This window comes from Meleagris gallopavo, chromosome 17, assembly GCF_905368555.1.
Source record: "Meleagris gallopavo chromosome 17, MGAL_WU_HG_1.1, whole genome shotgun sequence".
Classification (NCBI taxonomy): Eukaryota; Metazoa; Chordata; class Aves; order Galliformes; family Phasianidae; genus Meleagris; species Meleagris gallopavo.
In genome coordinates this window covers 403,359-425,514 of record NC_139420.1, presented here as the reverse complement: position 1 = coordinate 425,514, position 22,156 = coordinate 403,359, and the positions used below count along the sequence as shown (strand labels likewise).

Below are 22,156 nucleotides of genomic sequence, written 5' to 3'. Positions count from 1 at the left end.
GCTGACCTTCTGGGGATATGGTCAGTGAGAGCTGTGACAGCTGCTGGAAGCGGCAGGGGCTTTGAAGATTGTGAAGGTTGTGACCTCGAGGCCCCTTTCCTCTCTCTGTCCCAGGAGCTGCTGAGTCAATCATGGAAAAGGGGAGGTGAAATGGGGGCTGCTCTTTAGCCATTTTTCAATTGGTGAATGAAACAGGAAAGGACAAATGCAAGAAGAAAAAAAGAGCGATTACTTCCACTTTGGTGCATTACTGAGAAGGAGGGACATCTCTTTGGCTAAAGATTATAACAATAATGGGAAACCACTGTGCTCCTGAGATCCAGCACCTTGAATAAAGGATTTGACTGGGCAAGGAGCTGATGGCAGATAAATAACAATGAATTAGTGGGAAGCCTATAAACGCTATTTGGCTAAAAGTAAGAGGAAATCCACTTCTTAATTTTCACCTGATTCCATCTGTAGACATGTATCACTATCTTCCACTATCTCCATGACCTCACACTAACACATCTTCACCTTTGTTGAGCTTAGCTGAACCCCATGGCTGAGGCTGTTATGAAGCCACTGAGAAGGACTGCCCTGAAGATACCAAAGTAAAAGGACAGAGTACATTGTGAGTGCGTGCTTTCAAACAGCACAGGCTTGCTTGGCAATTCACACTCTGGGCAGCCCACGAGAGGGCTCTCACTCAGTCCCAGAGACCTCTAAGCCCAGAAAATGGGGTTTAAGTCTTTTTCACTTTCTAGATAACATGATCCTATGGATCCGGCCTTTTAAAATAGTAATCAGAACAGCAAACAGAGTGCCTGGCTTTAGTTGACCAATACACAACAGAGGCAAAGAAGGCAAACAGCGGGCTTTTCAGTTAGTTTACACAGGGGGCACTTAAATACTGTATTGGTTACATAATACCATCTAGGGGTTGGGGTTTTACACATACTTCTATTAAATATATCTGTGACATTTGTTTTAAAGCGATCAACATAAATCCAGCTTTAAGAGGAAAACTCTTGTGATTAGACCTAATAACACCAGGTAGCTCATAATATATTTACTGGAAACCAATGCACAATAGATTTCCGACCCCACCCCAGTCCCCAACTGTTGGAAAGCCTCGTGCTCATTCTCCTGCAGTGGAGGGTGTCACTCTGCCTGTAGAAGGGCTGTCATAGACAGCCACTTCCCTGCAAAAAGCAAAGGCTGCTGGTTTTTAGGACTCTATCCTGCTACTGGTTACACATCCAGCCCTCAAGATTCATCCAACACAAACCAAAGACACAATATGGTCTGGCAATTATGGCAAAGTGCTAAGCAAGAAGGCAAGGGATACTTTAGTAATAACACTTAAAAAATCCTAGAGCCTTCTTTGATTAGGAAAAACAAACAAACAAAAAACAATAAAAGCAAACAAACAAAAAAAAAAAAACACCAACTGCAATTCCTTGTTATCTTCTGAGAATCCCACTCACATGGGTACCTGAAAGCATATTCTCTTCCCAATAAGTCTTCTAGCAAGCATCCTGTTGCCATCCAAAGAGAGTAGCAGGTGGTCAAACTGCTCCATTGGAGGCTTGACAATGGCATTAGCCACCCAGCTTTTCAGCTAAAGCCTCACTCAGTCAGCACACAACTCCTCAGACTCCATCTAAACCCTTCCTCAGAACAGTGAGCTTCCCCTGCAAGGCCTGGATCTAGTACCTCCACATCCTTACAGAGACCCACTGCTCAAAAGTCAATGGATGGGAAGAAGCATCTCAAACTTCCACAGCTTTAGAATCGTGCTCTTCTCTTTAACGTGTTGTCACCAGGAGCTCCATGGGCAGAGATCTCTGCCATAAGAAGCTAGCAGAACAGCAGGTAGGTGGCTGATTGAGAATGGAAGTTCTTTACTGGCAGAGCAAAATCATTCACGTGGCACTGCACAGAACTAGGTACACTGCCAGTGCTCAAACACCAGTTTGGTAAAATCCTGCTTACTCACCTTGGAGGTGATGTGCTTTGTATTGTAAACCTTAGGTCTTGTAAACCTCCCTTGGTCTTGTAAACATCCTTAGACCCACTGAATGATCAAATTACAATGATAATAATATACCAGTAATAAAGCAACTATTTTAAGGAATCACCCTGCTACAACAACGTCAGACCTCTTCTTTGCCTTTTTCAAACACTTCTCTGCTGGGAAGCAACACATTTGCCAGGAGCTGCTACATCCTTACCAGCACTTCACCCCATTAAAATCAGTAGGGAATTACACTTTGCACAAAAGCCTCCATCACACTATACCAGAAGAGAAACTTTGTTTTCTTCCTCTGCCATGAATTTCCATCACTTTTCAGGATAAGTTAAGGGTGATAGCAGAAAGCCTGCTGCTTGGTTTTCGTTTTACAGAGTTAGATCTTAAACACACATCTAAATTAGTAACAACAAAATCAACAAAACAAACCCACTGCCTCAAATGATCTCTGCTCTGAGGGAAAAAAAAAAGAAAGGAAGGAAAGGAAGGAAAGGAAAGGAAGGAAAGGAAGGAAAGGAAGGAAAGGAAAGGAAGGAAAGGAAGGAAAGGAAGGAAAGGAAGGAAAGGAAGGAAAGGAAGGAAAGGAAGGAAAGGAAGGAAAGGAAGGAAAGGAAGGAAAGGAAGGAAAGGAAGGAAAGGAAGGAAAGGAAGGAAAGGAAGGAAAGGAAGGAAAGGAAGGAAAGGAAGGAAACCTCCAGACCTGAAGAAAACACAGATCTATCAACAGCTCCGGAGAGGTACAGGAGGCCACTTCCATGTGCAAGCTGTTACAGATGCTGAGCACTAGCAAAATGAAAGATTCCTCACGGCCAGCCCTGTAGCCCTCAGTATTAAGTGACTCATTTGGAGGTATTTAAAGTAGCATTTGGAGCAAGCTGAAGAGCAGTTTTGCCGTTTCCCTGTTCAATCTTTGGCCACATTCTCTGATCAAAATCGATTCCATCTCCTTTCCCTCTTCACACAAAAACATCCTCCCCCACTATTCCTACTGTGAGGTGAACACTTACAAAAGAACAACGAATCAAAGAAAATTCACCAAGCTAGTACAAAGACACTGAAAAAGCAAGAGAGCTTTTAAACTGGGACAGAGCAGGGGGAATAATATTTAAATCGGGAAAAGTGAAGCCGCACTGTTTTGCATTTGCATCCCGTGTAAGAGAGAGAACGTGGTGACGCTTTAAAGCCTCGACCAGCGGAATGGCACTGGAGCAAGAGCACACTTCACAAGCGGGTCACAGCCAGCGGGCTCCCGGCGGCACGAGAAGCTGCCTGTGCCTGCCTGGGGCAGCGCATCCCAGGGAAAAGGACAGCTCTGCCCGGGCTCCGCCGGCACGGGCAGCTCTCGAGCGGCTGGACAGGGCAGAGCCGAGTCGCGTTGCCGCTGCCGATAAGAACGGTCTCGGTGCGGAACAGCGCATCGCAAGGCGACCGAGCCCGACAGCTACCACCGAGGGAAACCGGGCCCCGCAAAGCGACTGCTTGGGGATTTCGGAGGGACCTCGCTCTCGAAAGAACACCGCTGACTTCCTGCCCCGCCGTTTTGTCGGCGCGGCTCCGTCCCGGGGGAAGGCGGCCGAGCTTCACCCGCCGAGTCGGAGGGAGCATCGGGCTGCTTTCTCCCACCGCAGGAAGGTGCGCTCCGCTCAGCACCACCGGGCGTCCGTGGGAAAATATCCAGCGGCCCTCGTAGGGGTGGAAGGCTAAGGGTGGTGTAAAGGGGACACCGACTGAAACCAATCCTCAGAACATTTTGGTTAACTCACGGGCATGCAATAAAATAGGTGGGAAAAGAGAAGAGGACCTTAGCAGGAGAGGCTGCTCAGTAATGGTTGCTCAGCCTAGCCACTCATACACTTCCGACCATTCCTGCTTAGAATATCCCTGAAATCCAAGGACATCCTTCTCTGGCTCTGCTCCACTGACTCTTAAACCGACCGAACGTCCTGTGAGATCAGCACGGAGGGAGCCCACTATAGCTCCTCCCGTATCACCGGGAGATCCCACCACTACCTTCTGCGAAGCCCTGGGGGGCTCCCAGCCTGAGTGGGTCAGTCCTGGAGGAGGATGGGTGGGGGATTCCTGCCAGCCCACAGATCCAGGTAAGACATGCAGCCCTCCCCTTCGGCTGTGGATCCCACCAGCAGCCGGGCCAGGGCCATTGGAGCTGCTGCCTTCGAGGGAAAGTATAGCCGTCATCATTTTAATGTGCTTTGAGCAGGCCTAGGGGCAGCTCTGAGGTGCAAGGATAGTTTGTGAAGCCAGGCGTTTGGCCAGGCAGCCCACCCTTCTTGTGCCCGGCCTGAGTCACAGCATAGCACTTAAGGGCAAGGCAAAGAAAATCTGTAATTCCAGGTGGGAAAAAGGTATACCAACACGTTTCTTTGGATCACTCAATTCTGTCCTATTCACCATCCCCAGTGTGACCACTTTTGCACACTTACCTCTATTAAAGACCCCTCGACTATAGCTAACACTTTTTTAGAAAGGATTTTTTTTTTCTTTCACTGTGAACCATAGTGTCTCAGACTGAACAACAGATAATAATTTTCCTTCTATTTCTTAAGGCACTAAATAGAATAAAATATGATCTAGTGTCATGGTGCTTTTCTGGCAAGAATAATCTAGACCAGGCAGCTTTCCTATGGAGAAGAGCGCAAAAAACAGCCCAGAAAGAAAGCAGTCGATCCGCATTATTAGTTTGCCTTCAGAAATACCTTTTAATGCAGTGTCCCACACGACACCCGCCCTCTCAACATAACCGCATCCGTCCCGCGGCAGCCTAGCGCCGTGGCACGAAGCTGTTGGAAGCTCCACTCCGGCGCTTTGCCGCTGGGCTCAGCAGCGGCAGAGGAGGGGCTGCTGCGGGCAAGAAGGGGCTGGGAGCGCCGAGCCGTCCTCCTGCGCCCAGTTCGCACGGCGCGTCTCCTTCACGAGCGTTCCGGCGGCCACTCGGTCCCACGCAGCCTCTGCCTGCCTGGCCCCCTCCCGCCGGGCAGAAATCCTCCTCCTTCATTCCCCTGGCCCCGCAGGACAACAGTCACCGCCCTGCAGAGCTGCGGGGACAGCATGCAGCCGGCGCTCGCTTTCGGGAGGCACGTTAAGGAAGCGTTAAAACCCGGGGGAAGTGAAGAGACTGGAAGCTGAAAGTCTCGGAGAGGCTTTTTTTTTTCCTTCCACAGCTCTCCCGGAGGAGAGTATCTCTTTTAACAGCCAATTTCAAAGTCACAATTACCTGTTCCTTTTTAGATAGGCAAGGAGGACGTTTTCTCCCAGCTAAGAATTAGCCCCCTAAGGAGCAAACGCACCCGTTGCGCCTATGCCTACAAGTGCCTATACAGTTATCACATCGCACCCCACGTGCCTTCCGCATCTAAACCAGCTGCTGTGCTACACCAGTTTGGAACTGCTAGAAGGGCACTATGATACTGTGCTTCTGCCACAATGCCAGGAGACAGGGAAGGCTGGAAACCCTCTCTCAAGCCCTAGTAAAACAGCACAGACAGAATCTCCATGAGCAAGGAGCCCTCCGGCTCCTTGTGCGAGACAAGCTTTCGGGTGCCTGGGAGTTCCTGCGTGCCCCGTCTCAGGGAGGCTGCTGCCAGAAATCTGTCGCGGACAGTGGCATCGTGCCGGCAGCACACGTGGCTGCGCGCGGGAGGCAGAGGTGGCACCTCCCCGCTCCCCTCCACGCCCCGCTGCGGAGGGCGAGGGTGCGTAAAGAGACGTCATCAGTGCCCGGTGGAGCAGGGTCTAAGGACAGCTTCGGGTACGGGCGAGCGCGGCTGGGAGGAAGCCTCCCGCCATCACCCGAAGAGCGCTGTCAGCAGGAGCAGGCTGCAAACGCTGCTACTCGGGATTGCGGAAGGCTCCTCACCAAGAGCATCTTTTCGCTACACATCAAGGAACAGTAGCGGGCAGTCGATGCTGAGGAACCACTGCCAGGTAGGCTCAAGGAAGAACTACGCTCTCTTGGCAAATGAGCAAAGCCTGCGACAACAGCCGCGCCGGCTGGGAAGGACGTGGGACTTGCAGCCCCACAGGACGGCAGGAAGATCACGTCCCAGCAGCTCACAGACCGGTACCGGCTCGGTAAGAGAACAGCCCGGCTTTCATCCGTATTACACAGGACCCTCCAAGGGAAGCGATCCAGGCAGTAGCCGAGGGCAGCCAGGCAGTTACGCCGGGGCCAAGATGCATTCATGTAATATTACCGCTTATGTGAAATGCATCTTGCACCAGCTGGAAACGGATCGTTTTATTTTTAGCTTTTGCTTTCGAGATCTCAGAAAACGCAATGGGACTGTCGTATACAGGCAGCGAACTCTTTCCTCCTCCCATTAATAATCCTTTTGTGTCCTTCATTCCCCCCTACTGAAACGGAAATCCGTACCTACTTTTAATATACAGCTAATTGCCTTAAACGTCTACCTTAAACAAACACACTTCAACCTTGGCAGAGCTTTATGGATCCCACAGAAAGATAGCGAACAGAAACGCCTAAAGCATCTCTCTTCAGCCTACGCTAATACTTTGTTTCTCTTTGAAATAACAGCAGCACCGGACACGGTAGGGCGCAGCTAAGGCGAGCCGTGGCGGGGCAGCCGGCTGGCACTCGTTCCTCCGAGGAGCACAAACCCGCCGAGGAGCCCAGCCACGATCCACCGCGGCCGGCCGGGAGCCGGCGGGCAGCAGCGCTCACTAGCGGCCGCTCCGACCCGCTTCCAGCACGGCTTTCGGGCTGCAGCGCCGGGGGTTGACGGGAGACTCTTCCGACTTGTGCCCGTCTGTTTTCCTCACAACCGCCCTGCTTCCCACCCAAGTTTTTATACGGGTACTCTAACGCACTGCTTCCTAAGCGGGACGGAGTAGTCAGCACTCCTTATTCATACTGAAAAGACAAAGTAAATGACAAGTGCTCAGTTCGTATGCTAAGCAGTTACACAAAGTTTTAAAAAGACTCAAGAAACAGACCCTAAAAGTGTTTGCGCTCAAACAAGCATTCCTCAAAAAGAATTCCAGAAGCATTGTTTGTATCATTTCGTACAGACACATACATACAACGTATCTAATTCAGTGTTAAATAAACGCAGTATTTGGCAGATTTTTCGAAGTAGAGTTTAAAGTAAGCAGATTTCCTTCAACAATTATTCTCACTGAGAACAACTATAAATAAAGATCCCACTAATGATTTTCCCAAAAGCCTTTCTAGTCTATCAGGGCAATGCTGGCATGCCTCCTTCTCACTGAGTGCTTGTAATCGTACAATAAGCAAGAAGTCAGAATGCATCTGTTGATCACTTGATAGAACTCTGTTTTGCTATCAACAGAAGCAAAACGAACAAAAAGCTTTTACTTAACATTTAAGTGCACAGAGAACTTTGGAAAGAGGTACTATAAAATTTAATTACCAACTTAAAAAAAAAAAAGGCAGCAAAACAACATTTAAGATCTTCATATCTACATGTCGGAGCATTTCATATCTTACTCTAAGTCTCAACACCTTTTGTCAGATTATTAAAGTCATATAGAAAAGAAGCAACTAAAAAACTCAGTACAAAAATAGAGATCAAGCCTCTAGCCCTCAGCTGTGGAGGTGCATTGGAAAGCTAACTGTAAGCAATCAGAAGAAATCAAAACACCTGAGATTTTGAAATCGTAGTAATTCAGTTTAAAAAGATACAGTATGGCATTAAACATTACTAACTAAGGTCTTATAAATCTAGAAGTTACATAAAAAGAAATGCACATTTGCAATTGCACAAGCTGTCAATTTTCACAACTACAAGCTTCTGCATTTCTTACAACAACTCAAAACTTTTGTATGACGATGGTAATAGACTTTTCCTAAGATGTGCTTCAACTAGGCTTAGTCAAGAGTCTGTCAGCACAACTTCTGCAGTGGGAACTGAAGCAAATACAAGTGGCACACAGACCAAGATGAGCCACACGGATCTACCCTTTCCTCAGCTAAACCAGTATTCCACAAGCATGCCAGCAAACACTAAACTAAGGCCATATGGTTTAGGCATAAAGTGTTTAGCTCTCTGTTAAAGAAAACTAGAGAACTCATTGCCAAATTTATTTCTTCATTTTGTAAGTGCTACTGCTTTTTTTGTAGTTTCTCATAAACCAACTTCAAAAGAAAAGCCCTTCTTTTTATTAAAGGAAAGGGCAGCTCGTTTAAACAGCTCTGTTTTTTTTTTTTTTTTTTAAAGTAATTACCCTTTATTACTTCAATAACAATTAGTCAGGAATACCAGTGAACCTTACCGAAAAGTTTGCTTCCAATACAAAGCAGTAAAAGCTTGTTTCATCTCCAAAATGCCTCTTATCCTTCAGTACCGTAAGATTAACAGAAGAACACTCTTACCTCCTTCGAAGAATATCACAAAACAGAGGCATCTTATTCTGCAGAACATGAAAGATCTTCACTAGTATTAAACCCTGAATTAAAACTGAAGCTATTGTGTGCAGCAGGAGCGTGTGAGGGATCAGGACATGCAGTGTAAGTGTATAGGTACATTTATCAAATTTAAATGAAATTACATATTACACTTCATTAACACTCTCTAACAGCATGTAACTAGAAATGTAAAAGCAGCACATAACTTTCCTCCTTCGTTAACTGACTAATTAGGAGTATAATCAGTAAACTAGTTACAGATGAAAAAAACAACACCTGAATTTGCTGACTTCATTTACTGAGCTTTTCTCTTTAAAGCAAATAGAAAATGTCTGGTACTTGGTGCTTCAGTCAGTATTTCCAGTAGTACACTGTAACATAAGTGTTCCAGAGTTTGTTTTTTTCCCCTCTTTCCCCAGAAGAACACAGACGTTACTGTCTTATGCAATGAGGACTCCTCGCTATCACTCTAGAAATTACCCCCCTGTTAAAAATCCAGGACCAAACAATTTTCTAAGATTCACTCTTTTTTCCATTTCTTCTGGATTCGCATAAAAGAACCCCACATGGATGTAAGTCCCACTACTTATTCACCTGGACCCTCATATTGAGCTTGCAATGATATGCAAGAACAACATAAGACAAATTTATTCACATCCCATGAAAGTTTATAAAATTCAAACATTAATTAAACAAGTAGTAGCCTTCTGCACCAGCTCCTAGAGCAAAAGTCTTACCGTTTGAGAAGTAGCAGTATCACAATCAGCAGAAAAAAGACCACAAATTTCTTCGGAGAAAGGTAATAAATAAAAACTTGTCTTCTTACTTCAATATACACAGTATTTTCAACTTTTCCATAAACACAGAATGAAACTCACGAAATACATTGGAAGCAATTTTCAGATGGACTGAAATATTTTCCTGTAAGGCTGAAATAGCTGAATTTGACTCATTCAAAAGACACCATTTTCCACGAAATATTTTCCCTTTCTAGACTTACTCCATCTCTTCATTAATAGCATTCTCTCACTAGCTAGAAATAAGTTTCCAAATATTTAATTATAATTGAAAAAAAGATTACAAAATACAAAGTTTTGTGGTACCTGGGACTACAGAGATGTACTACTTTGTTTTTCCATTTCTTCTAATTTGGAGAAGTAATGAACAAAACAAACGACAATGAGAACTAACATGTATAATCTAGCTTCACCAAATAAGCTTGAAGATTTAGAAAGGATTTCTTAAATAAATGTAAAATGTCTTAGCCTGGCAGATGTCATTCTCACAGAAGTGCAGCATTCCTAGAGTGAACTAATGCCCTTCAATAACACAGAAAGTCAATCACTTAGGTAAGGTGGGACTTTTTAAGAGACCAAGTATTAGCATCTCTGAACACTGGAGCAAGATGAATCTTATGGGATCCTCTGGCAATTCAGAGCTCATCATGCTTTGCAAGGTCCATACTGGGTTTGATGAAGACTCCTTCCATTGCTTTCCAATAGTTGTGATGATTAGCAGTGGGCATGCCATGAACTTCCCGTTGACCTCTAATGGGATGGCCATATTGCTCCCCCGTTATGGAAAGGAACACCTCAGTTCCTACGTGCTTGAAGCGCACTGCATCCTCCCGCTCCCAGTGTGTCCCACTGCATTGCACAATCCATATATCGAGGTCATCTCCTTCACCATCATCACCAAAGGCACTTACTTCCTGTTAGAGACACAAACCTCCTGAAGTGAAAATATAAGCATACATTGCTAATGCACACACAAAAATATCAGCCACAAAGCCAGCAAAACTTAAAGGCAAGGATGCAGAGGAAAGAAACGTTACACTGCTGTCAACAGCTCTCAAATCCAGAAGCAGTAAATCTCTGCAACTACAACTTGAACATAAATTGCCAACAAACTCCAACACATAACCTGAGCGCAAAGTGCCAACAGACTGCAACATACATTAGAAATTAAAGACATCTCAAGCACAGAGTTCAGAGCAATCCTTCTGGCAAAACAATTTCAAAAGAAACGACACTAATTCCCCACTAAAACAAGTTTGTAACTGTAAATATCTAATTTTGTAGCACGATGCTTCATAGTTATCACTGCAAAAGTTTTTAATCACCAGGTCCCAACATTCTAACTTATTAAGGAACTGTATTCCTTTTTTACTTTATTATACCAAGATTACAAGTCAACAACTATTTTGGTTTGCACTGTTGGACAGACAGCTGAATGGCTCATTAAAAAATAAAGACAACCATTAAGACAAATAAATTCCTGCTAAAACAAAAGTCAGTGATCAGATTTCATTATGTGCCCCCAAAACTCCAAGTCTTTTCATGAACGTGGCAGGTTCAGCTCCAACTGTTTAAGACTCAGCACAGACTTAAAAATCAGATAGAAGTGATTAACAACTTGAGAATAGAACTGCAATAGTTTGAACCTATTGAGCTAATAATTTAGGGTCATGTTAATTCAAGCTTATGTAGTCCAAACAGTGTCAAAGACAACATACCAATTGAAAATCAAACTTCTTTGTTAAGAATATGAAATAAAAGTTTGTATTCAGAACCACACCTTACTTCAATAAGATAATAAGTCACAGTCCCATCAATCTCTAGGAAACCACTTAAATTCTCCTTTTGCTTAGATACTGTGAAAACATATAGCAAATGCAAAGGAAAAAAAAAAAAGACAGTTGCTGAATATTTTCATATTAATGATAATTTTGAGTGAATTGTCTAAACTAGCAAATGAGGAAAGGTGAAAAGTCTTCAGGAGTCCACCTGGTTTTTAAATAATTCTTCTAAAATGCTATTTTTTCACCATTTATTTTGCTTAATAAGTACATAAACTAGATACCTTACAGAAAACTGACTTTTATTGTTTCAGCTATTTTCAGACTCTTTCTAGAAATAGTCTGGTTTCCCGAAATAGAATCTAATGACCTATCTACTTAATCTAATGGAAGACTAAAATGACTACTGAAAACAAACTTCCAACACATTTGGATTACATTTTAAGAAAGACTTTCAATTTTGGACAATCATTTGTTCAAGGATAAGGCTGGACCCTAGTTACAGAGAGGAACACTGCTCTAGAAATACATAAAATAGTAAATACAGATGATTGTGAAAGTGGATTCATTTATTTCTGGTAAGGGAGGACAAATAAATAAGCAGACGGAACTAATACAGACAGAGAGAAGATGATTGAGATTAATGGACTGGAACACCAAGGAACTTGGATATAGTTAATCGTAAGTGTCCTAACACACTGTTAACTGTCTGGCTCTAGATCAGTCTTCATGATATTAAGAAAAGTGGCTAATGTCCCATATTGTAGAAATGCTAAACATTTCAAAACAATCATCAAAGTATCAGTGGTGCAGAATAAAGAAACCAATATATGTTTGTAAAAACTAGTGACAAACTGATACTGGTAGATACTACGTTTTGTCTCTGTCAGGACCTTTAACACATTATTCTATGATGCAGAGAAGCAACTATATGAACTTTGCATATCCAGAGACGGCAGCTGGCATCTAACCCTGATTCTTCAAAAGCAAGAAATCTGGAAAGAGGTATTGTTAGTATCAGTCATGCACTATTTGTACAAAAACTTACGATTCAGAACAACTTACCTGGTTATTGGAGAGTGGTGATGGGAAGTGATGGGTGTGTAAGTTTTTTCCTGTGTTTACATGGGTAAGTCGTATTGCCTGCCCACATTTCACCGGCGTTCCGCGTTGGCAGCTGCCATCAGCCTTCCCACGAACCCGCCAGTAACTGTTGGCATCATCTGAAGCTTCAACTCCTGTCACCGACTGTTGCCCACTTCCTGTTAGAACAGAATTAAATGGCAGGAGACCCAACCCACTTCTGGAGCTCAGGAAGTCCTGAAAGACCTGAGGAAAGCTGCTTTAAACACGAAGGCACGACAGTACTAAGACACACTTAATTCTCACAGTCCATTTACCGGTTCCCGTGGAACGCGGTATCGCACCCTCCAGACTGAAGAATGGGACCGAGGCCGCTGGCACAGCGCAGATCTCACCTCAGGGGGAGGGCAAAGCATCCCCTCACACCACAAACGCAGGATATGTACGGCCTTGCCGGCCCCGGGCCACAGCCGCCCCCATCCCCGCCCCACTCCCCTCCCCTCCCCTCCCCTCTCCCTCCAGCCCACCGCACAATCCCACCGCCGCCCCGGCAACAGATCGGAGCAACCTCCGACTTCATTCCCCGGCCCCCTCACAGCTTCCCGCGGCCATTTCCTGCCCCCCTCCCGCCATTTCCTCGCCACCTCAGCGCTCCCCCCACCACTTCCCTGCTTCTGGCCCCTCAGCGCGGCGCCTCCCAGCCCGATCCTGCTCACCGGAGCCGTATTTGACCTCGTGAGAATGCAACCGAACGCTGTGGCGGGTGTTAAGCAGCTTCAGCACCGAACCGCAGGTTACGGCGCCCGGCGCCAGCTCCCTCCCGCCACACAGCCCGCACAGGAGCAGCAGAGGAAGGAGGCGGCAGCCACCCCGCATCGCGACACAGCCCACCCGGCACCGCCGCCACACAGCGGAGCGCGCTTCCGCAGCCCCTCAGCGAGCTCAGCCAATCGCTCCCCGCCAGCACCGCAGTCAACCAATCGCCGCCCTCCCTCCGCTCGGCCTCCATCTCGTATTGGACCGCGAGCAAGAGAACTCAGAGCTTGGCAGGAGGAGCTCATTGGGCCGACGGAAAGAGGCGACCAATCAGAGAAAGCGGCGTGGCGCCTCCCGGGGCGGGACGCGAGGGCGCGCTGAGACGCTTTTACCTCAGCGACGGGCCGGGCGGGGCCCTGCGCCGGGATCGGGCTTGTGTGGGCCGTTCGTTTCGCCCACCCCGGCACCTGTCCGCGCGGCTCCCAACCCCTGCTGTGGCCGTGGCCAGGCACGGAGCGTTATCACCCCCGGGTGCTCCCAAGGGCTCTGGGAAATCCGTGCGCTTTTCTCGCGAGGAGCTTCCCCTTGGTGAAAATTGGGTGTTGGAGGACAGCCTGCCAGGTTCGTTACAGCAGCATTCTCAGCGAACGCGTAGTCGGGACTGTTAGAGAAAGAATAGCTGGTGACAGGCCTTGCAAGGAAGCACCGAGCAAATTGTGTGATAGTGCAGCTCTGCGCTAGAGCTTTTCGTGCTGGGGTGTAAGTGCCATACAGAGAGCTAGTGCTGACTGCTGTGCGGCTGGCTGTGGTGATCGTGTCTGGTTTTGCACCTGAAAGTTCACTGCTGTGTTTCAGTTCCTTTTGTAAAATTCTTCTAATATAAGGAGATTATTAGGACCTATTCTGTATAAAAGGAAACCGGATAAAGAAAGCATTGTACTTCATTGCGTGGTGCTGGAGACTGAAGGATTTTCCCCTCTGCAAATAATATCAACCTCCTTTATCAGTAGGAAACAGCTATGGACAAAGGACACAGGAACGCCTACACAGTCCATTAGCTTTTGCCTCTGAAACTCATCACTGAATTGACCCGTATCTCAGGAACAGTCTGGTGTGATGCTCCCAAAATCAGCATCATTTAACAGAGGAAAAACTTTTTACCTTCTTAGCAATGCAGTAGCACGTAGAAGAGCACCTGCCTTGGGATTTAATTATTTGTAAGGATTGTACTCTGCATTGGCAACAGCACAGGATTGCAACATTGCTCTTTTCTATCATGGGATGATTTAGAAAACACATTAGTACTGCTGGCTAGCAGAAACATCATAAGATGCTCAGATGACCCTTTATCTCTACCACCAATCTGTGAGGTTGTTTTCTACCACTCACTTGAATGCTTAGGGTTTTTTTCATGCTGGCCTGTTTTGTATATCTGCTCTAAGAAGAATTTCTGACTTAAATGTCAAACTTACCTTAAAAGAAGCCTGTGTCCTAAACTCAGTCATGTGTTCACGTTTGCGTGCACACACACAAGCCCGGCGTGTTTACCTGAGGAGTAAAACTTCGTAGTCTCAGAAGTATGTTTCTTCACACACGCAAAATAAAAAATCTTACATTGATAGCCAAGTGCTATATTTCTTTGTCATTCTAAGAAACCTTGCTAAGACAGGAGCTCACATTTGCACTTGTTACACATATGGCAAAAACAGATGTCTGTAGTTGCCATTTTAGCCATGGAAAATCAATCATATGGGGCTTTAGCTGGCACCTGTCTGTCTTTCTGGGAGGTTGCTCAGCCTCAGTGCACTTAATACTATTTACACGGTACTTCCTACAATGCTTTTCAGTTGTACTTTAGAAACGTAATTGGGTTAGAACAGTTGCCAACAAAGAACCCTATCAATGCCAAACACCCATGGCAATTGACAGCCACCTCATTGCTATAGGGCCCACTATTGTTTCTAGCAGAATGCTGTAAGTTGCAGGTAAACTTGCCACTGAAATTAACTAATGGTGCATGTTGGGAATGGAAATGACAGATATTTGATAGGAATCTCATTGTGCTGCTTCTTTACACACACACAGTAATTCAGCAGCGCTGCAAAAGCGAAGTATATGGTGTGCAACTACAGTGCCTTCTGTTTTCAGACACTTAACCCTGCAGTCATTTCACATACTTGATTTTCGAGGACTGAAAGCACCTAGAATTTCCACTCAGGTGCACCTCTAAGTACAACCTGGCCCTCCCTGAAAAGCGGATTTTAATGTAATTTTGGTGTACAGGAATGGGAGATCATGTAGCACGTGTAGCACTAACCCAAAGAAATGTATTACAGAAAAGGATTTTCCTTCTTTTCATATTGGCCTTTTTATAAAATGCTTTAAGTTTTCTGTTTGCTGCATGCAACAATAGCAGTGACTGACAACCAAGGTAGCATGGCAGACAACTCCTGGGATTGATGTACACCTCAGAAAGAAGTAGTGCATCTTTGCATGTAGACAGCCTCTGATTTATGAAGAACACTGCAATAATATTGCCTGGTTTCTCTTTCCTGGAGTGTCACTAACCCCAGGCAAAATATATGGGGCACAGTTCTGACCTTATTAGGATATGATGCAAAAATAAGTCTGCATGAGCTTTCCTATTGACTTTTTTGTGCACCTTGTGTTCTCATTGGTGGCAGTAAGGACAAACTACTGAGTACAAGAGAGTAACAATAGAGAATCAGGCCTGTAAACATGCTGTGTTTTTTTCTGTCTTCTCCTTTTGCACTCATGCTGATGAACGGAGAGTTATAACCTCATTCCAGATCAAATATTTGTATCCATTGGCATGCCTTACACTAGGCCTCTTCTGTGACCTTTAAGCGTGGCTATAATACAAATAGTAAGCAGTAGTAGTATCAGCAGGATGCTGTTACCTAAGGAGAAATCAAAATGACAAAAGATGTAGCTTGCCTAAAATTTATAGAATTGCAGCTTATTACTTAGCCCACATTGTTTGAGGATTAAACACCCCAAATCAGCTGTTTGTAATTCTGCATTCAGTAGACAAAAATAGAATGTAAGAATGAGGTAAATAGCTAACTAAGCAGAAGACACTGGACATATAGAAACTGGAAGTATAGGAAGACCTATACCTCTGCTGCAAAGGAGGCTGAAACTGGCCTCCTCTCACTGTTAACTAAAACAAGACTGTGGGACAGGCAGTGACCATGTGAACAAAAACGTCTTTTTCTCCCTCTGAAAATAGTCTTCTTTACAGTCATGTAAAGACTTAAACATTTCTACAGTAGCCACTGCCTTTGCAGTAATTTTTAAATCTTTCAGGATGTATTAGAAAATAAAATGTTATCATCCTTTCATTTAAAGTGGATTTTACTTCATTTGACTCAAACACCTTGTTTTTTACATTTCACACTTTGAACAAAATATGATGTTCAAAGATAAGAAAAATGGAGTCCTACTGTGCTACCATTGTAATCCCAAATGAACTGACCCACTGCAGCTGAGGGAACAAGAAAAACAATGTGCATGTTCTATGTCAACAAACAGTTTGCTTGAAGTATTTGCATTTAGGAAAGGTTTTTGTAAAATGCAGGAAGCCTCTAAATCTGCTACTGAATAAAAGGAAGTTTGGGGAAAGAAATTGAAGCTCAAAACCAGTGAAGCACCATGACTCAAGGATGGAGAAAGTTCTTGCTGGCTTCTGTGACTAAGATAAGGTTGCTAGAAGATGCAGCCTGTGCTTAATGCACGTCCTGGCTCATAGAGTTCCACCAGAAGTGCTGTCCAATATCCTCAGCCATTACTTAAAAGAAGATCAGAGAGTAGCCAGAGGAAGTCTGCCTTGCCTTTCAGTTCCACATTGAGTCTGTTTTCCTCAAGACTGTGCAGGGGGTGAGCTACAAAGTACAGGATCTTGGGAAAGGTCCAATCACAGGATGGGTTAATGGATAAATGAGAATAAAATCAGATAAGAAAAGCTTCCAGGAACTTCGTTCAGTGATTAAGAAGGATGTTACTGTTGATAGCGTTAAATGCACACGAAGGTTAAGAAGGTTGAGAAGCCAGGCGTTGTCTAAGATTCATATGTATCATCTCTCACCTGTGCAGAGTCAAGCAGCATTGGTAGTATTAGAAAGGAGGCAGAAAACCCCGGAGTTTGCATTGGTAAGGGGGAGATGTATCTGTTATTCATTCATGACATTACTTCAGGGCCACGCTGATTTGATCTGTTGTAGTAATAGCCCTCATCAGTAAATGAAGCCATGGGTGAATGAGAGCTTCATCTAGAAGAGGAAGCAAGTAGCAGCGCACGAATATCCGCTCAGAAATGCCAGGGGCATTGGAAGCCCTTATAGAACACGAAAAACTCGTCTGTAACAGAAGTACACTGCTGTGAAACGCAGATATTGCCAGAGTTAGCAAGTTCTCTAATACTTTTAAATATCTCTCATAAAAAAAATTAATTACATGTAATCTTTCTTATGGGAAGGGAGTTGCTAAGGGGGCAGACCTCCCACTTTTGCACTCCTGCTCCTTGGAAGTGGTTAATGGTAACCCTGAATTCACATGCGTGTTATCCCTGTGCTTTCTGAACTGTCACCCTTTCCCTGCTCCAAACATCAGATTGTCATTTTTTTCTGCTATAATGGGAATGGCTGAATAATTTGAAGTAACATTACAGACTGAGAGAGGGCGTGTTCTGCCTTGCTGGAACTTCATGTTTTCCTTCTGCAGGCTGATAACATCTCCCATTCAACATTAATGAGCTACTCAGTGCGTTTTCTCATTTTCACTCTGGTCCGTCAAGAATAATTTTTCTACAGTAAGGAAAAACGGCAGTTGAATGCGAGGACAAGCAGGATTTTACACACAGCCCGATGGAGAACTGGCTTACATCCAACCCTGAGCGACAGCACGTGGTAGGAGCTGCCCTTCCCAGAACTCTGTTCTCTCTGCCCTTCCCCAGTCGGGAGCTGAGATCTGTGGGGATTTCCTGAGCCGAGTCGGGTGAAACGAAGCTCTAAGACTGGAGAGTTCGCACCGCCGGCAAGCCAAGGTGGGGGAAAGATGCGAGCGGTACGGTGGAGATCACGGACCGAGGAGCTACGTGTTCGTGGCATTGTTGGGGCGCTTCATTTTGCACCGGAGCAATCAAAGAGTAACGGAATAACTCGCAGCACCTGCAGCCGCCGGCACGAGCCTCCCCGCACCCGCCGAGGCCGACCCGGGCCGCCCCCCGCACCGCTCCTCGCCGCGCGGTGCCTCCCCGCAGGCTCCCTCCTGCGTCGTCGCGGCCGCCAGGGGCCGCCGGCGGAAGGTCCCGGCTCTCGCAGCGCCGCGGAGGAGCGGCGGGACGTGCGGCGGCGAGGCGCGTGCGGAGCTCCGCAGGCAGAACCGGCGCCCTGCGGAGCGGCGGCCCTCGGCTCAGGAGCGGTCGGGAGCGGAGGTACGCGCCGCCCGGGGGCGGGGAGCCGCGTCCTCTCGGGGACGCCCCAGGCGTTCTGCAGTTCTGCCGCCTCGCTCTGGGCCCTGCGGGTGAGGCTCGGGAAAGGGAATTTGAACCCTGTGATGCGCCCTCGGTCTATTAAACTCGCGCACAGAGCCCCTGACCTTCTGTGCAGTTCGGCACAGTACGAAGCGCAGGCAGGCTGCCTTTCTGCAGATGAGGCTGTGGTGCTTTCTTTCAGGAAGCGGGCACGGTGTGAGCTGGGCGCCACGCACCAGTCCAGCTGCTGCACAAACTGTGAGACAGCAGGCAGGCTGAAGTGATGCCGGAGTCCACGAAGAGCTGTGTCACGGCTGGGTTTGACCTGCCTTTTTCTCCTTGCTTCCAATTTACAAATTGCTGATTGTTTTTTTTTTTTTTTTTTTTAAACTAGCCATGACCTCTAAGGATGTTTCAAGCAAAGCTAATAGTAACTGGAGATGACTTTGGCTACTGCCCTCGGAGAAACCAAGGCATCGTAGAGTGTTTCCTAGCTGGAGCTGTATCTAATGTGTCCCTTTTGGTCAATGGAAGTGCTGCAGAAGATGCAGCCAAACTGGCAAGGAGGTAAGCTACTTTCTTTAGCTCCTTTGTGGACAGCCTGCTCAGGCTATCGCAAAGAAAGATAATCTCGTAAAGCTGCCTGTTTAGTAACCCCAGTATGAACACTGTTTCAGAATCTAGGCTGTCATAAGAAAGTTGGATTCTGGGCATCTTTACTAGTGTTCTTCATCTTTAAACCACTGACATGTAATGCATACCCCAAATGTGGCTCTTCCTCTGGAATTATCCACTCTATTGCCCATTCTGTTAAGGTAATAGAAAACCACTTACAGTTTTACTCGTATAGTTTGAATTTGTTCGATTGTCTTTTGCCATACTTCTAAAACATACCATTGGAATAAAAGCCCATGCTACACTTTCAGACCAAAATGCTACCCCTAGAACCATTGGGACACGAATGTACAAACCTTTACATCTAATTTAATTCAATGCATTTGAACAAGTTGAACATGAGGACAGCCAGGCTTTTTTCAGAATTTGGAAAAGGTATAATTCTGCAGAAGCTCAGCAGAAAACTTGGCTTTTTCAACCAAAAAATCTTAAACAATAAAATCAATATTTCTATTCATTTTAAAATCAATAAATCAATTTGTGAAACAAACAAGATCAAAACAAATAAGACTCCCTACTTCATAACAACAGCAGAAAATCCATGATCAAACAAAGAACTCAAAACCAAACAGCACCGTCCCCCCATAATACCTCATCTCTGTGTTGTACGTACCTTTGCTCCCTCATAAGTTTTTCAGAGGTTTGTGGCACATCCGACTGCGTAGCAAATCAAATAGCACGTGTTGTTCTCCTGGGCTAGTCCAGCAAGTCTTTTAATAGAAAGTTTAGAAGGTAAAACCCAGCTAATGCTTTTAGCTTCTGGGTGGGCAGGGACTTTGAAGTAGGAGCATGTCCCAGAGCAGTAAGGCTGAGAAAAAAATTAGGAAAACAGAAAAGGGAGAGGAGCTGTGCTAGGACTAGAAACACTGAGACTTTATGCTTCAGATACATCTTCTGCAAAGGACAGTGTGATGAGAGTCCTGGTGCCCTTGTTCTCCTTGAGCATCTCTTCCACCTTATTACTGTGCTTTTCAAGGTACTTGGAAATTGCCTGCAGCTTCTCTGGTGAAAATGAACATTGGGTGGTGCAGGAAAGTCAAGAGTGTGGTGTTAACAGCAAATTGGTCTTCTGTTAGCAAGGTTGGAGATGCCACACGAACACTGGGAGGGGAACCATCCCTAGGCTGATGAGGAGAAAGGCAGCAGAGCAAGGCACAACACTGTTGAGATACCTAAAATCCTGTTAGTAAGTAAAATGAATGAAATGTAAAACGAGGAGATAAAGCTAGCACTTCTCTCAGACATATAGGCACCATGAAGCCTTTAAGCCTCAAAGCTCTGGTAATAGCTCTGCTATTTTAGCTGTGGTTCTTTAGCAGGCTTTTAAATATAGAATCCACCTGGCCTCATTTCCATAGCTAGAATGTAGGCTGTGTAATCAGAGGTTTAAAAAACATCTTTGAATCCAGGTCACGACACTTGTGCTGACAGCTGATATGGGTGTTAAAAAAAAAAAAAAAAAGCCACGTTGGATGGTGAGTGACAATAGAAGCTGCAACGTGCTGCTGCAGTTTTGCTCTTCTGGAGGGTAATTTTGAATTGTACATGTGAATTACATATATTTAAATCTATTTCTGAGAATATAAGCTGGATGACTTTAGAAACATCTGTTAGCACTGAAGATTAATGAGCCAGGTTCTACAATTCCTCACTTGTCTGTAATTTCCTGCAGCTGTGTTCAATCCTGCCCATGCACGGGGAAAGTGTTTGCAGGCGTGGGGCAAGGGATTTGTCTAATGCAAGCCTCAAATCAGGTGGTGCTAGCATACCTATATTAAACTGACATCTGAGCATGTAAATAAAATCATGTCACCCCTAAGACATATAGGCCAGACTTATTAAAAATAACATTTAATCTTCATCTTGCAATGCTACGATGCAAGAAAATTAGGGGGAAAAGTATGACTCACTGCTTTACTACCTCACCACTCTTACTCCCTCTTTCCCTTACTTGGTGTTGTCTCCTATCTCACTGTGAATGTTTAAGTTTTATAATGTTTTGTGTTCTGTGCCCTGTTCTTTTTCCCCCATGTTTGTGTTATCCCATAACCACCCATCTAAGCAAGTACCACACATCACAGAATCACAGAAACACCAAGGTTGGAAAAGACCTACAAGATCATCCAGTCCAACCATCCACCTATCACCATTAGTTCTCTCTAAACCACATCCCTCAACACAACATCCAAACGTTTCTTGAACACCTCCAGGGTCAGTGATCCACCACCTCCCTGGGCAGCCCATTCCAGTGCCTCTTTCAGAGAAAGAGAGCTCCATAGCAGAGCTTTCAGCCTGTGACTAGGCAGCAGCGTAAGCTGGGAGGCTGGATCCATCACCAGTTGAAGTAAGCAGGTTGTGCTTTCTTGTGGTGCATTCCAGCATTGTGATCTTTTGCACACATGGTGCCAGGATTGTCAGAGTGCTGGTGTTTCAGTGACTTGTCGAGATCATGTGTAATTCTTGATGAACTGTGTGTGGCTGCCTGTCATTGCAGGTTTTGAGCTCTCCTCCCATCTTTGATTAATTGCATGCAGGGAAAGGTAATTAGCAACAAGGCAGCTTTTCTTGCAGGATAGTTTTTCTTAAGCACTTTGTGACTCCCTGCATCCTTCAAGAAGAAACACTGTTCCTCTGGAATTCTACTATTTCCTGCATTTTCGCAGTAATTCCCATAGGCTTCTGGGTATACCATCTGTTGCCCTGAGTTTGATTAGAAGACTTGGCAGAAGTTTGACAGTAGTCAGCAGGTGGTTTTACCAGCTCTAATGCAAACTAATTGCAGAACCAAGGAGTCAATATTTCACCTTTCCTAACATTCAGGCTTTGGATTTTGGGCTTTTCTTATTCATTTCCACAACTGCGCTGAAAGAAAGGATCTGGTTATTTCAGGCAAAAGTGTAGTTTCACCAGAGGCCTGATTCTTTGTCAGATGACAAACGATAACAATTGCTAGAGCAATGCACAATGAGAACAGCAGAAGGAAGAAAGAATTACTGTGTTATCAGTAACTCAAAAAGCTTTCTTTTGATGGGGCATAAGACTGAAGCGATGTCCTGGTTATCCATGTACTATCATCTCATATATTTATCAAGCCCCCCATTGGAGACACTGCTCTTGGTGCTTCTTCCAGAGAAGAGATCTATAGACTAGGGT

At 45.3% G+C, this 22,156-nt stretch overlaps 2 protein-coding genes across 6 annotated transcripts in view; one reads left to right on the top strand and one right to left on the bottom strand.

Annotated features, from left to right (window-relative positions):
* Positions 1–8,698: 8,698 nt before the first annotated feature.
* Positions 8,699–13,048, bottom strand: SDF2L1 (stromal cell derived factor 2 like 1). Its single transcript, XM_010719957.4, has 3 exons — positions 12,795–13,048; positions 12,061–12,257; positions 8,699–10,128 (listed from the first exon to the last, which is right to left on the bottom strand). Exons 1-3 carry the CDS (start codon positions 12,952–12,954, stop codon positions 9,850–9,852), a joined length of 636 nt encoding a protein of 211 aa, XP_010718259.1. The 5' UTR covers positions 12,955–13,048; the 3' UTR covers positions 8,699–9,849.
* A 134-nt stretch (positions 13,049–13,182) lies between these two features.
* The window catches only part of YDJC (YdjC chitooligosaccharide deacetylase homolog), a 19,050-nt gene continuing 10,076 nt past the window's right edge, over positions 13,183–22,156 (top strand). Inside the window, exons 1-3 of one of the 5 annotated variants that reach the window (XM_085238559.1) lie at positions 13,183–13,455; positions 17,578–18,289; positions 18,723–18,895. In XM_085238559.1, the coding sequence (XP_085094685.1) occupies positions 18,738–18,895 (158 nt within the window). In that variant the 5' untranslated portion in view covers positions 13,183–13,455; positions 17,578–18,289; positions 18,723–18,737. Of the gene's footprint in view, positions 13,456–17,577; positions 18,379–18,722; positions 18,896–22,156 lie in introns of all 5 variants that reach the window. The other 4 variants (XM_010719958.3, XM_085238557.1, XM_085238558.1 and 1 more) reach the window with 4 other exon arrangements.

Coding starts and splice junctions, on each gene's coding strand:
- SDF2L1 (XM_010719957.4), bottom strand. CDS start 12,954: ATGCGGGGTGGCTGCCGCCTCCTTCCTCTGCTGCTCCTGTGCGGGCTG. Junction 12,258..12,794: donor CGAGGTCAAATACGGCTCCG/GTGAGCAGGATC, acceptor CTGTTCTAACAG/GAAGTGGGCAACAGTCGGTG. Junction 10,129..12,060: donor CACCACTCTCCAATAACCAG/GTAAGTTGTTCT, acceptor TGTCTCTAACAG/GAAGTAAGTGCCTTTGGTGA.